General features: G+C 34.2%; 2 protein-coding genes across 3 annotated transcripts in view; one reads left to right on the top strand and one right to left on the bottom strand.

Annotated features, from left to right (window-relative positions):
• LOC111052918 overlaps positions 1 to 16982 on the bottom strand; it is a 158739-nt gene that overhangs the window by 38654 nt on the left and 103103 nt on the right. The window lies entirely within an intron of this gene.
• LOC120351996 lies at positions 13970 to 14560 on the top strand. Its single transcript, XM_039431386.1, has one exon. The coding sequence runs from the start codon at positions 13970 to 13972 to the stop codon at positions 14558 to 14560; it is 591 nt and encodes a 196-aa protein (XP_039287320.1).

Below are 16982 nucleotides of genomic sequence, written 5' to 3'. Positions count from 1 at the left end.
TACATTGTGATCACAGCTCAAATTCGCAAAACCACGACGACAGGACCATCGAAAGAAAATAATAAAAACTTATGAATTTACAATAACGTCGATTCGATTTTCTCGTTGTCCGATGTAATAGTGAAGTTGTGTTTTTTCTGGCTCAAAATTTTGCAAAATTACTCAAAAATTTCCAATAAATAGAGATTTGAATGATATATTTTTCTTTTTTTATAAGTTTTTAAACATAAAAATTTGAAATTTTCTGTTCAGTCATTAGTTTTGAATTGAAAATTCGACTTGTGAAAAGTTAAATCATTACCTCATTCTTTTTTCGATACTTTTATTCATCAAAATTTGGGAGACAGTTTTGGGCTATGGCTGTTGTTTTCTCCTAATCATATTATATTGTAATAATGAATTGTGATTGTCAATGGAAATAAATAATTAATTAATATCTGGTAGGCAATCAATAAATTTGCAAGAAGACGAACTGAGAGCACCGACCACTGTTTACTCTCTTCTTCACCCGTTTTTCGACGTCTAGAGGTCTAGACTCCTCTTTCAGTTGATTTTCTTCTTTGTCACCTTTCGTTTTCTAACTCAGTCTTCGTTCAGTAAGTTTACTATCCGATAATAAGACTTACAATAATACTACAGTACCTTCCCATGCTTCCCAGTCTTTACGACATTTTTAATCTATTTCTATTCTTTCTTCTTATTTTCGACCTAATTACGGAATTTATATTTACCTTATTCGTTGTTAGGTATTTTTCTTCTCATTTGCAATTAACTTGCTTCAGTAGAAGAAGTTGCCATTCCACGTATATATTTCGTTCAATTTTTCCACACGCCACCTTTTCCAATCATTTTTGATTCGATGGGTTCATGTTTCCATTCACTTCTGGTGTTTTTTCTCTAATCCTTTTCTGCACTATATCCTCTAGTTACTTTTTATTGCCTATCAACTTTTCAATTCTTTCTTCTCAAATTACAACTTTTCATTACGCTACTTATTTTTCTTATCTCTTTCTCCTTATTGCCTATTCTATTCTTCATTTCTCCACACTATTTATCACAGTACTATAATATTACATCATTCACTTCCACTTCATTATTTCCTCCTTGTATTCTAATTTATCCTCCTTATATTCCTAATTCTAATATTTCCTTATATTCTAATATTTCCTCCTTGTATTCTTCTCTTTTCACCTCTCTACTTGTCCTTCTCGTCATCCTCTCTTCTTGACTTTATTCTAACATCAAAATCGCTTCCTTCTCTCTGTATTACAATTCTGTTACTATTTCTTTCTCCCCTTTTCTTGACATTATTTGATGTAGTTTTCCCTTCCAATTCTCAATTTGATACTTTTCCTCCTCCTGATGTTCTGCTTTCTCATCCTATTTTTACAAGCAGAGTCGTTCTCATTTTTCTACTTTTATTCTTAAAGTATGACAGTAAGGATGTACTGTCATTCTCATCGTACCCCTCTTTTTACTTCTTTCTTTTCTTCTTCATCACTGTCCATACCATCTTGAAAAATCATCATGAGAAGCAACTTATTTAGCAGAAAGCTGAAATACTAGAATTGCTTACATGCTTACAGTGATGCGAGTGTGGCCGTAGAGCACCAACTAGTTCCAACTGGCATTCACAGAGTCACCACATCTTCAATACTCCATTTTTATGCTGTTCTTTCCACGCTTTAATCTCGAAATACTTATTCCTTAATAGCAGGTAACCCGTGCACCGCAAGGATCAAATTAAAAACTTGACAAACTGAAAACTTGACCTATCTTGAAGATTGAGGAATTTAAAATAGACCTATAACCATCCTCGATAAATTAAGAATCAGTCCAGTAATTTGGATGTGATGATGCGTCAATGATAATTTTCCTATTCCGTACGTGTAAGTCAATTCTTTCCTTTATTATATTATAGATGATATAAATTTATAAATTATATGGATAATGTGAATATTTTTCTTATAAATTTTCTATTCCTTGTAAGTTCTTTATTTCTTATCAATAGAATTATTTCTTCTTCATAAGGATAAATAATTTTGATTAGTTTCAGGAGATGAGTTATGTTTCATTTATTGTGTTTTTTCGAGTTTATTATATATTTTTTTATTAATTATTCATTATGTTTTGTTGAGTTTAAAATAATTTTAATTTTACAATGAAGATATATATTATGATTTAATAAATATCTGTGTCAGAGTGAATAACATTAGGTAATATCCCAAAGTGATTATCTTGTTAATTGTCGCTCAGTGTATTCTCAATTTTCTCATCCTCATTCACCTTCAACTCATTACATTATTTTTCCAAATTTTCATTTCATCCCAATCTTCCTCCTCCTTCTCATATTCATACCTAGGTAGTCTTTACCTCCTCACATCCTCAATTCTTTTCTCTCTATCTCATACAGACTCTCTCTTTTTTCAGCCCATAGGCCAAGATTGAAGCTCATACCGGCTATCTGCTCGGGGGAATCTGGCCCACTGGCGATGTACCCTCTCACTCACACTCCCACTGGCGATCTACCCTCTCACTCACACTCCTACAGTCTCTCACTCACTCCTCCACCTCTCCATCCATTTGGCTAGCTTACGGCCGTGTGATATTAACTTATAATCATAATAACAGCATTCCGAGTGGCGTAAATCTGCCTTAAGACAATAAATCGATACTTACTACGGTGGAGTGGAGCCGGCTTGCGTGGGGCCCCTCGTAAACATGGACGCTCCCTGCTATCGCGGCGGTGGCTCTTTTTGCCGTTCTGCCGGATCGGCCACACACACCAGCCACCGGCCGTTATAAATTGGCGGCGATAACGCGCCACTACCGGACGGACACCCTGCAATCTGCTCCCGACCCGGACAGTTCGGTTATCAGTGCAGTTGTAACTCACTGAAATCGGTGGCCTCTTATCGATTCAACTCAACAACAAACAATGCTTTGTCTCTGATAGCTTAAAAGATAATGTATTACCGTATAAATAATGAACAAATGCTGTTAATGAATTTTTAAATAGGATCTGCTGAACAGTTAATGTTAAAACAGATACTGTCAATGATAAATCAGCGAAGGCATAAGCAGGTAAATAAAGAAATGCTGATGAAATCCTGCAATACTATTCATATATATATATATATATATATATATATATATATCGAAACAGGAGACATAAGACATAAATGGATTGAAAACACTTAAAAACTTACATTAGAAATGGGGGAAATTTTCGGCAGAGTCCGACAGAGTCTGCTCGGTTGAGGAAGGGAACTTACTTCCAAAAAATTTCCCCCGTTTCTAATGTAAGTTTTTAAGTGTTTTCAATCTATTTATGTCTTATGTCTTCTGTTTTAATTCATATTACAAACTTTACAGTGTCTTCTGTTATGTGCTATATATATATATATGTTAACTTTTAAAAATTCGCAGATGGATGAATTTGGTAAATTATCAACCGGGTACATCCGATAAGCAGGTTCACTTACTTTCTGACGTTTCTTCATTATCTCAAATGACATCTTCGGAGCGCAGGTAATCTTAAGCTGCGTACACATATACGCGCTTCCAACCCGCACCGAGCACGCTCCGCCCTCGTACCGCCCTCGTTCCTCCATCGAACCACAGTCGCTCCACCCACGCACCCATCATGAACATTACGGAAGATGTAAGATCTTCTCGCGTTCCCCGGTCGAACCACTGTTGCTCCCCGGTCGATCATCAATCGCTCTGCTGGAGTGACGTTCGGTTGCGGAGCAGAGCGAAAGTCTGTACGCACCTTAACACTGACTCCTGCCTGTGCTTCGAAATTCTTCCTCGTGGTCGAAGGGAGTACAAATATCTCTTCTCTTTGGAAAATCATTCTGAACACAACAAACACATCACAAAATCCAGACAATTCTCCGGGAATTCCATTCACCCAGCAGCGCCAGGCTGAACACGTGGATGAAGGAGAAGGGAGGAGGTACTCCCTTCGACCACGAGGAAGAATTTCGAAGCACAGGCAGGAGTCAGTGTAAGATTACTTGCGCTCCGAAGATGTCATTTGAGATGATGATGAACCGTCAGAAAGTAAGTGAACCTGCTTATCGGATGTACCCGATTGATAATTTACCATAATATATAGTAAAAAGTGACATTAAATAATTATTTGATCAAATTCAAGTTCAATCATAATGAAAACAACTTCCTTCAAAAAAATTATAATAATACGTTTTGAGGGAAAAAATTAAGAACAAAAAAAAGTTGAAGTATTGGGATTTGAACCTAGTATCTTTCGCTTCAAAGCAGACTGTTTTACCAATACGCCACGACTGCGGTTGGAAACGATTGTCTTGTAACAACATTATAACCTCTATCGCATCGCATTATCCTTATTCTTATTTTGCTACCTAGATAAGAATGAAAATAGTGGTATATTTAATTGAAAAAAAAGATTAAATTCGCTCCTGTCTTATAATTCATAACAATATTCATTAATTTTTGCATCTACTTGTGAAGTGATACAAATAAATTGAAGAAAATGCCGGCAATATTCATATATGCTGTTATATTTTAGGATGGACCGTGATTGAATTCGCCCCAAAATAGATGAAAAATGATTATTCATAGCACTTTGTTGAGAATAATTCAACACATATTATTAAAAATGTTTGTTCAAAAAGCTGAATAATATAGCTGGTACAGTAATTGGGTTCAACAAATTTTCGTTTCTGATACACGGATTTCAGTAGACTACATATGGTACGTACCTAACCTTCATCATACTTTAAATACATCTCTTATGTTAAGAAAAAGTTGTCAATATTTCACCGATATGGGAATTTGTCAGCGGAACAATATTGTATGTTGGCTATATTATTGTATTGATTTCATTTAAAATTAAAATCCAAACTCTTACATAATTTTATAACATAATTTAACTAACCACTCATACCGGTGGCGGTAGTGTTGTATGGTAGATGATTTTCAGTATTTAATATCATATTTAAAGATGAAAAAACAGCTTTTCGAAAATTTGAAAGATTGAGAATCAATAAAATGTTGTTATTCAAAAATTAACATCTCGCAATAATATAATATTATCACAATCACTATAAGCTGCCAGCATTTGTATCAAAACTCCTGTATCCAAACATAGCTTCCTGTATTGTATGACGATGATTATTTTGAGTTCTATTCTGTATTAATTTTCCTTTTTGTTTGTAAATCATTCTATCAATAGTTTTGGTATTATATCCATTTGTTATTGCCAATACCAAAACTATTGATAGAATGATTTACAAACAATAAGGAAAATTAATACAGAATAGAACTCAAAATAATCAAGGAAATGTAGGAAATGAAGAATATATTTGTGTTCCATATAACACAAAATTTAATAAAGCTATAAGAGAAACCTTTACAAAAAATAAATTCATTCTAGGTTATAGGACAACAAATAATGCATTCGAACTGATAAAAAAGAAATCAAATTTAAATGTACAGCGAGACAAGTTTAAAAAATCTGGAGTCTATGAACTTAAATGTAGTGATTGCGACAAATTCTATATCGGGCAAACGGGTAGAAGTTTCCATATCAGGTTTCAAGAACATATCCAAGCACTAAAATCTAAAAATTATACACAAAAGTCGGCATTTGCTGAACACTTGATAGATTCAGGCCATAATTTTACAGATATAAATTCCAATATGAAAATACTTAATTATGGTAATAAAAGTCAAAAACTGAATGTCAAAGAAGAATTTCATATTTAAAAAGCAGAAAAATTAAACAGAGATAAAATAATAAACTTAATCCAATTAGACACCAATAACCCCATTTTTGATAGAATCATGCGAATTTAAACCCAAAATTCACAGTCCTAGTTCATAAAAACATATGAATACACTAACATATGATCAAAATAAGAATCCTCCATTAGTATTTATTTATTTAATTCATATCACTTGATAATGGCATAAATGACCGAAACATGTCGTGATAAAATTTTTTAAAAAAAGGGTACTGAGATTTTTATTTATTTTCTTTATATTCAGATGTTCCTTTTTTAATTTCGACCATATGATTTGGTGATTTTTTAATGAATTCGAATGTACCATTAATGAAATTTAAACATTAATTCAGAAAAAACTAGAAGTAAAATTAAAATTTGGGCTTCCAGGTGCACGAGATTGATATTTTTGGAATCTATGTGCAAAATTTGGAGATCTAAATCATTCCCGTTTTTCCGGTATGCAATCCACAAGTTGACATGTTTTGATGCGAACAAACAAACACACGAACAAACACAACCCTTCTCTCTCTTATTATATAGATTATTCATTGGTTGAAAGTATGTTCTATCGAATCTATAGACTGAACAGGTTCCAATTTGTTAAATTCTGATCCGACCTGAAGTTTCACATATCAGTATTAATAAATAAATATATATTTTTACAGCTCACAATATTGTGAATGCTAACAACTCCTGTGATAATTATTGAGATATTAAAGAATTTATTCATTAAAAAATTATATTTATAAGGAAATTTTCATATCTGTATTATTTTATGGAAATATTTATGTGTTTTATGTCAGCATACAAGATCTTAGAAGTTTTTATTATTTTCCTAATTCATCTTGTGATATACAGTTTGAGCTGTCTTGGTACCAAGCATTTTTATTCTGCAGCATATATAATTAGTAAATTAGTCAATATTGATCTTATTCAGAGCACTCATTACTTATCATCCTTTGATGAAAGTAATATTATTCAGCCAGCAAAATTTTACCGATATTTATAATAGTAAGTCTGCAATATATCATATGCTTCACATTGTTACCAGCATATCAATTTCTCTATGAGCTTCCTTTATACAAACAAATTCTACAACAATAGGTATGTCATATGATGTTCCATAAATGATATTTTAACATTATTTCTGAAAAATCTAGAAGGAAAATTGAAATTTGGATTTCGAGGTGCACGAAATTGATATTTTTAGAATCTATGTGCAAAATTTGGAGATCTGAATCATTCCCGTTTTTTCGGTATGCAACCCACAAGTTGACATGTTTTGATGCAAACAAACACAACCCTACTCTCTCTTATTATATAGATACTAGCAGGGCACCCGTGCTTCACTACTATTAGTCGCATTTCTATCACCTCACAATGAACAATACATTCAACTACCATATGTTTGGAGAGATCGATTTCAAATTTCTTTTGCTATCATCCGATCACTTTCTGAACCTATTCTTCCAGATGTTCCATGAATACTGCAATGTTTTAAAATAAGGTCGCCTATATTGGTAACTCAACTACAGCTATTATAATCTTTTTCATTTGCTCACACTCTCTTACGTTTTCAATCCTTTCTCAAGGAACTTCAGCGAATTTTCCCAGAGTTGAGACCTGTTCCAAAATAATGTTTTTTGTCGCAAACCCACTATATTTTTGATTTGATCAAAATCATTAGAGCTGTTTTCGAGATCCGTCCGACATACATACATATCCACAAACACACATATCCAAACAGAATTTGCTCTCTTAGTATAATTGACTTCAATGATCATGATTTCGTTCGATGAAAGCTTATTTCACATAATAATAACAGCAGCATAATAACATAATTACATAATAATAATAATGGATTATCATTGAAGGCATCAAAAGCAAAAATGTCAAACATGATTGAAATTGAAACAGTAGCGATCATCAACATTATCTATTATATTATTGTCTAATATTATTATCTTCATCTGATCTGAAGTAACCAATTTATAGTAAGATTCACATAAATGTGTCAGAATTTTTTGAATGGGGAGCATTGATGCTATTAATGAGGAATACTGACAGTCAACGAACTGTTATGCATATTCTCCAATATTTCAATCAAAAGCTTCCTTCTATTTTCTTTGGTAAAACAATCAATCTTTGAGAATAAATTGATTCATGGGAAAAGCGCCTTACTTCTATGGAATATATTTTTACATTAGGAAAAGCAACAACAGCTATTTGGCCGTTTCAATAAATAACCCCTTTCGTTCGCCCAAGTTGAATTTTGGCCGAATTCCCTTATTCTTTGCAAACAGATTCCACAACGGACACTTCTGAAGTTTTAAAAATACCCTCCATATATCATACTGAATTATTAAAATTTCATCGACATTATATAAACAGTTTTTGTGATCTGTTGGATATACAAACAAAATATTAGTCTCGATAGAATAGAATCAATTGATAGGAGCAACTCCCGTCATAAAAGTTTGTTTTATGAAAAATAAAAATGATCTATACTCCCAGTAGTGCGACTGAAATGCCCAATCAATTTGTTCTCGATAAATGCATTCTAATTAGTTCTTCAACTTGGTGTCAACCTAATGAAGTCATCCCAACTTAATGCCAACCTGACAAAATTATTAATTTAGTTGTCAGTTAACAACTGTTTCGAAGTAAGTTACTATAGTTCTATAGTAACATATTGATATGGACATTTCAATTATAATTAAGAGATTAGGAGAAGAAGTATATACATGCTGAAAGACGAACTTTAAACCCTTTAAAACCACCCTTAGAGTTGAATTATCGCCAAAATATTTCTTAGTGAGCACCTAGGACGTATAAGGAAGCTATATTTCAATTTTTGTTGCAATCCATCCAGTAGTTTTCCAGAAATCGTGATCAGTGAGTCAGTGAGATAAGAATTTTATAAGTATAGATTTGATGGGCAGATAGAGAGAATCCCAATACGATCATTACTTCACAATGAATGCTATCTTTGCTTTGCTTTAAGCTATGTAATCATTACTTCTCTATGAATGTGAATTTATGTGAATATTCGAACCGAACAGATATTTCTCGTTTCTCTTGAGGATTTCAAATCAATTATGAATTTACATAGTCTGTATTGAAGATATATATTCAAATTTCACAGTACTATGTACTACTTAAATTTGTAATGCAAAATTGCAACTTTTTACTGATAGACTAAAAGAATCTATGGAATTCAACATTATTATAAAGTATGAATAGGTACTGACTGATAAACACATATCACACAGATAACAAAAAAGTGAAACCAGGTTGGATCTTGAACAATTAACTCAGTTTACCCAGCCCTATTTGGAAGATGACGATATAACGTTGTCTTGACAGCCAAAGAGAATCAAACTATAAGAAGAACATCTAAGAAAAACGTTGAACCATCTATGTAGCATACTGTAAGCACATTTAATTGAATAATCTTATAGAACTTTGAAGACATATGAAAACTTATTGTTTCATTAGAGCAGATCTCAATTCCTCAAGCTGTTCCAAGATAGGAATAGGCCATTGAAAACGAACGCTCCATGACATGTGACTCTGAGTTATGGTTTGATTTCAAAGACACAGAAGTGCATTTACCGATAAACGTCAACGTATTCGATCTATGTGATCATCAGATGTACTGCGAACGTGTCTGCTTCATTCTCGAAGATCAGTTTTGATTCGCTTTTGTGTTCGGAGTCTGGTAATTTAGTGAGATCGTAAACGCGCCTTTATTCTCTGATGATAACTTTATACCGATCGAATACAGTAATAAATCGGTTGTTTTCACTCTCCTCGGTCCAATCATTAAATTAGATTTACGTTCCACTTATCAGATATACGGGTTGATATATACGTGTATTAGTGCATGATAGCGTATGCGCATACCTGGTTTCATCAGGAAGAAAAAAATAAGCAGAAGATAATTCTTGGAGCCGTGTATTGTTGTGGTACAGAACAAGACTCCAGATACAATCTCGGTCAAACAATGCTTAAATTCTGTGAGCATCTGTGTTTTCACAACTCTTCTCAAATCACTGATAGTATCGTCGGAATTTCCTGGAGATTTCTTGTCTAAAACCGGGCGAAATTAGACAAACACGTGAGTGTGTACTTTTTGTCAACAACACTTGTAACTGAACTATGTTCTTAGATTTGTTGTATGATACTAGTTTGTGGTTTAGCAAAATCTTCCAACTATAGGACACTGGAGGGCGATTAATATTACAACCCAACTATGTTAACTAAGATCTCAAAGAAGCCTACCAAAGATCGGCTGCAAAGAATGGGGATACTCACAAAATCAGTAATGAAGTTGATTAGAGAAAACGTACCCCGATAATATTCCTAACAATGTTCAAGTCGGTTTCTTATAACTTTGGAATAAAAGTTTTGAATTACTTTTATACAGAAAACATTAATAATAAATGAAATTAACAAAGATTTGAGAGAACTATTTTCTCAATAAAAGTATGATATTAGATTCCAGATTTGAAATTCTTCGCATCGTAGAATCAATCTAGCAAACTTGTTCCCATTACAAGACGTACAGATGTAGGCCTTATCATTTTGTTCATAAAAGGGAGTTTCAATGAGAAATGTAACTTGAGAGTCATATTAGTTTAAGACACTGATTGTATTACAATAACATATTCTAGGAATAATAATTAATCTAGCATTCAACTTGGAGGAGAATTACATGCTCAAGACAGTGAAAGACTAGTGCTGGTTGCACAAAAGTCGGTAATTTTTAATCGTGATTAATACTACGAGAACCAATCAGAGAAGCCGTCTTATCAAAGAGGCCTTGGCCTTGGATTTTGTGCAACCGTGGCTAAGTACCAGAGAATATAGAATGTAGTTCTTAAGGTGCGTACAGATATACGCGCCTCCAACACGCCCCGCACTCGCTCCGCAATCGCTCCGATCATGAACGTTACGGGAGATGTTAGCTCTTCTCGTGTTCCACTCTTGCTCCCCGGTCAATCATCAATCGATCTGCTCGAGTGACGTTCGATTGCGGAGCAGAGCGAAAGTCTGTACGCACCTTTACAATCCATTAGAGAGAACAGTATAATTCTTAGTCTCTAGATAATCGTTTGTTTCTGATTCTATACTCTCTTCTTATTTTAGTACATTGAAAAACACATCCTAGGTAATAACATTGGTAGATCACTTTCCAATGAAAAAAAATATTTGATGGGGATGAGAGGCTGGTAGGAAAGTGAACTTCAAAAGTACAATAATCTATATATATATATATATATATATATATATATATAATATATATATATATATATATAAATGAATGTCTGTTTGTGTGTTTGTTTGTTCCCTATAGACTCGAAAACTACGTGACAGAACGGCATGATAATTTGGGAATATGTTGTGTGAATATTGGGAATGGTTTAAGCTGATTAACCTACCGGTATATATTTTTTTAATTCAACACTTTACTGAAAGATATTACTATCAATTGATCGAGAATATGTTGCAACGTCGGAATAATAAATGCTGCATGACTAAGCACATAGGAAGTCCGTATTGAGATGTAGATGAAAATATTGATTGTCAGATAAATTTCATGATTCACCAAATAAAGTCAAATGTGATATGAGATACATTGACTTTTTGGCGGTACGAAGTTCGCCGGGTAAGCTAGTATTGGAATACAAACAAGAAAAACACATTATTTTGCACGCGCAGGTGTTCTAGTCTATAACTGAAAATATTCCTACAAGATGGTAATTCGTAATTCCCGCATAACCTGGTGAACTTCTCAGCATTTTTTTCCAACAAACTGTTTGAAATGTTTTTCTGTAAGTGCAGCAGGCTATTCAACAAAATTACAGTGTTTCGGAGTGTCTGGAGCATGGTTTGAAATTCACGCAACTAAACATAGGTTTTGAAAGCTAAAAATTGAAGTTTTCAAAGAGACTTTGCCGGCTTGGGAAAATCGTTCACAACGATTATTGAAGACTTGATATTTACGATCGTTTCCGTTCTGCATAAAAAATTCATTTTCAATATGAATAGAAGCGTTCAAAAGTTTATGTTGCGGATCAGGACAATTTTTTCTTTCATTTCCTTTTCAAACGATTTCTGGTGGATATTGTTAGGCGCTTGCGTATGGCTACATCATAACCAGCCTTCTCTTAATCGACAGGCATTCTTTGAAGTGTCTTCTTGTTTTGAAACAGTTCACTTATGAGAGTTATTATTTAAGAGTTCTCATTGAATACTCTTCTAGTTTCTTCTGTTTTTTTGCCTCTTTGCCTGCTCTCATTTACAGCTTGATGCAATTTGCTCTTGAAGGTTCCATTTCATGAATTCTTTTGTTCTCTCATAATGTGGGTATGAGACACACTTTTTTCTTACAATATTATTTTAGGGCTAGCAGAGTGGTCTGAAACGTCGTAATAGTCCTATATCACTACGCTATTAAAAGAGTTAGTTACCGGGTTCAATACTATACTATATAATTCTATTGAGTACTATATAATTCTTTTGTGATTTTTATGGATGTGGAAATAGTATTAGAACAGAAACCTTGGGAGATCATCATTCAGCTACATATATCGAATACCGAAACTTGGTTGATTACTATCAAGTAGCAACTAACCATATTTATGATACTGAGAATTTTTGGTTTTGAATAATATAAATGAGTTTCATAAAAAAAGAATAATATCTACTACCTCAACATCGAACTCCTAATCATGGCGGACAGCCGTGTGTCTCGAGACTCACATTCCACACCTCAGCGCTCAGCCACCAATTAAATGAATGCTTCAACTGATGATTCGTTAAACCGTAGATGCGGTAGTAAAAAACCCTTTTTCTCAACTCAACCCTTAAACTCAACGACCCAATAAAGCAAGCTTCGCATCGCAGGACCGGCTGGCCGCAAAGGGTTCATCTCACCCTGATTATTTTAACAGCTCTGCTCCAGAAAGTGATTGATAGTGGTGTAGAGCCGCGGGTAGCCAATTACGCCCGTTTTTGTGGTTTGCAGTCGAACAAAGATGTCTGCCTGTTAATTTCCATCATCACCGACACGATAAATTTCTTCTACACATCACACAGGTGACAGTTTAAACGTGCATGCATTTCTCAAACAAGAAAAGCAGTGTGCCTACTGATTATTCAGTTAATGAGGCTGCCCTACAGACAAAATCGAAAAAGAACTTGACTGATTGACTTGTTATAATGATAAATAACGCCGGGAACCAACCTTCTGTTACGTTTTTGATTGAGTGCAGTGAATTGATGATGGACCAAACACTAGCGATCGATTCCCAGATTGGTTGCAACCATTTACATCCAAGCTACTTTATATTTTGTTGTCAGTTATCTTGTTCCAGAGACTTCGACTTGTTGAGAGTAATTGACTAGTCTCCAATGCACCTTTCTCTGGTGTCCTATCTCAATTGTCAGGCATGTCTCTTTTGAGAGCTAGTGACTATATGGTTTGCTGAGAAGCTTTTTTCAAATATAATAGATTTCCCCTTAATGAATGAATATCAATATACAACAACAGTATCAACATTTTGGAGTGTTCAATAAGCATTGGGACATTTTCTTCAGGCTTTTTAACAATAATTATCGTCATACGAAGATCGTGACCAACATCGGAGCTATCAAATCACATCACACCCACAAGTCACAACTAACATCTAATTTCGATCATGATTAGGAATATGTAGATAATGGTGATAGTTATAGTGATAGGGATGTGACATTCAAACCATTGACGAGTGAATGAATGAAATATAAATATCAATCCCTCAAATCCTTATTGTAAATCACAGAAAAACAAATAAACATTATTTGGAATCTATAATATCAATTCATCCATGACATACTGTATTTTTTTCCAGTACATTAATTCGAGAAATTTTCTGATTTTTGAATTTAGAATAATCTATTGTATGACATTGAGGCCAGCATTATTTTACAGCACAAACTTTCATCCATGTTTTGGAACTATGAGAAGAAACAACATTTTTTTGATCGAGGAACCTCGTTAAACACTACTTAACTGCAATGTAAAAACACTGGACACATTTCAAAGAGCGAAAAAAATTGGAATGATTATCTTGACAGTACACCCAGAGGGTACAAAAGAATATAAAGTGAAATAGTTAACAAGAAGGAAGATGTGTGAAAAAACTGAGATGAAAAAACAAAATCATAACCTACAACGAGCTGTATCCGATCTTCAGCAGTATACGCGCTCCAACTGCCTCGAGCTACACAACTATCCACAGGAAAAGAACGAGGACTTGATCGGTGTAGTGAAATCTGTGAGCAAGGCGTTAGGACACGAGCTTACGGATATGCAAATTGACAATTGTCACCGCCTCCCAACGCGCGACCAAAAAAAAACTCCGCCGATTATTATCAAACTCACAAGGAGAATTGACAAAGAGGAAATTCTACGAAGGCGCCGAGTGAAGAGAGATTTTTCGACCCGTCACTTAAATCTTCCTTCCGACATTCCCCTGTACGTGAACGAGAGCCTCGCTCCAGAAAGAAGAAAAGTGTTAGCCCTGGCGAAAGTTGCAAAAACTGAAAAAGCGTACAAATACCTATGGATACGAAATGGAAAGATTCTCATGAGGAAAAGTGATGGAAAACCGGTAATATCTCTTGAGACAGTTGATGACCTAGATAAACTGGAAACAACGAAAAGCAAACAGCGTGGTGAATCCGTCAATCTAACTGATGCAGGTAATGATGAATCAAGTGTATTAATTAATGAATAACAATGAATTTATTTACATTAATTTATCTGGTCTCATATTGTCGAACCCCTATTTTTCCATTATGAATGACTCATAATAATAGCATAATTTCATGCTTGATTCAAAACATTAGAAGTTTGCGTGAAAATTTTGAACTATTCTCCATTTTTGTGAATAAGTGTACTATAAAACCTACTTGCATAATATTAACAGAAACCTGGATTTACAGTGATGAATCTAACTTGTATCAAATAAGAGGTTATAAATGTTTCACAAATTGTAATGATAACTATAGAGCAGGTGGAGTGGCTGTGTACTTGGACGAAAGTGTGGTAGCTACTGCTGATAAGATTACAATAGTTTCGGCAGACGGTTTGAAAGTTAATCTCACTATTGATAATGTTAAACTGAGCATCATTGCATTGTATAGATTTCATTCATTACCTAAGAATTTGTTCTTTGATGAGATAAAAGTTTTGCTATCAGCGTTAGGAAATGAGGAAAATGTTATCTTCACCGGTGATATAAATATCGACCTTCTTGAAGATGACATACAAACTGAAGAGTACAACTTTATTATGTCAAGCTTTGGATTCATGTCATATGTGAATGAGCCCACACGAATTTCTAACACATCAAATACATGCATAGATCACCTTTTCTTTAGATATACAGCCACTAAAAATAGTTTCAATCCAACAACTAATGTTTGCAATAACGGAATTACCGACCACTGCACTATTGAATTATATCTTAACCTATGTACAAATAGACTAAATCAGTCATTATCTCAGGCTAGGAATAACAAGAAAATTAGGAAGATTGATTATCAAGCGCTTTCCATCAGGCTACAAGAGGTTGACTGGACTAGCGTTTATAATCAATCACAGGTAGACCTTGCTTTCAATCAGTTTATCGAAATTTTTAAGGATTGTATCAATGCTGTTAGCTCTGATAAACTCATAAAGGCGCGGAAATTAAACGAACACAAACCGTGGCTGACCTCCAATTTACTAAATCGAGTTGAAATAAAAAATAAACTGTATAAAAAAACAAAAAAACAACCACATAATATCAGATTAAATAATCACTACAAACAATACAGAGATAAATTAAAAGCTGATATAGACGATTCCAAAAGTAAATATTTTCAGGATACATTTAACAATTTGGGAGGTAACTCTAAAGATAGCTGGAAATTGTTAAATTCATTAATCGGGGAAAATAAAAGCGACAAGAAAATAAAGCAAATTGTCAATAATAATGGGGAAGCGATCGAGGACGAGGTTGGAATTGCCGATGAACTCAATAAACACTTTGCTCTAGTATCATCCACAAGAAATGTTTTAGATGGGGAGGGCCCTCTGGAACCAAGGAATTCAGAATTAGTAGACAAGCTATTTCCTCAACAAGTAAAATATCCAGGTTCGATGGTCTTTTTTCCTATTACAGTCTCAGAGGTCAAAGCAACAGCCATGTCAATGAGATCAAGAAAAGCTCCTGGATTTGACAATATTAGAGCTGAGTTGTTGAAGAGTATGATAGAACACCTGGCTGACGTACTGACGTATTTATATAATCTAAGTCTGAGCTCTGGTATTTACCCTACACAACTAAAAACTGCAATAATCATACCATTATTCAAATCAGGAGATAGAAAAAACCCCAACAACTATAGACCCATTGCACTTTTGTCAGTTTTTGCCAAATTATTGGAAAGGCTGGTACGAGTTAGGCTAGTTAGTTTCTTATCAAAGAATAAATTTTTCAGTAAAAATCAATTCGGTTTTCAGAAAGGACGTAACACTGAAGATGCTATGCTCAAACTAACGTCAGAAATATACAATGGTGTGAATAATAGTAAAAAATGTGCAAGTTTATTTATTGATATAAGGAAGGCATATGACACAGTAGAACATAAAATTCTAATAAATAAAATGAATAACACCGGCATAAGGGGAGTATGTAACAAATGGTTTGCAAGTTTCCTTGCGGACAGATCGCAGCAAGTGAGAGTAGGTGACGCATTAAGCTCCAAGAGATACTCATCCTGTGGCGTTCCGCAGGGATCAGGATTATCAGCCGAATTATTCCTGATCTATATAAATGATTTGTGCGAAGGAAACCTTATTGGATCGCTGACAGCATTTGCTGATGACACAGCTCTGAGCTACTGCGCTGAAACTAAGACTCAGCTGACCCAAATGATTACAAGCGATGTACGCCGTTTGAACCTGTGGTTTCAAATTAACTCCCTCGAGATCAACGCTAAAAAGTCAAAAATTATCGTCTTCCAACTAAAATCTAAAGCAGAAAACACACAACCTCTAGCTATTCCCTCTCATACCGATAAGTGCAAAAATCTTGACATAGACTGCAACTGTGACAGAATTGAGGAGTCTGAGTCTGTAAAATACTTAGGCGTAATAATCGATTCCAAGCT

This window comes from Nilaparvata lugens, chromosome 6 (assembly GCF_014356525.2).
Source record: "Nilaparvata lugens isolate BPH chromosome 6, ASM1435652v1, whole genome shotgun sequence".
NCBI lineage: Eukaryota > Metazoa > Arthropoda > Insecta > Hemiptera > Delphacidae > Nilaparvata > Nilaparvata lugens.
The sequence above is the reverse complement of the archived record's forward strand: the minus strand, read 5'-3'. Positions and strand labels throughout refer to the sequence as shown.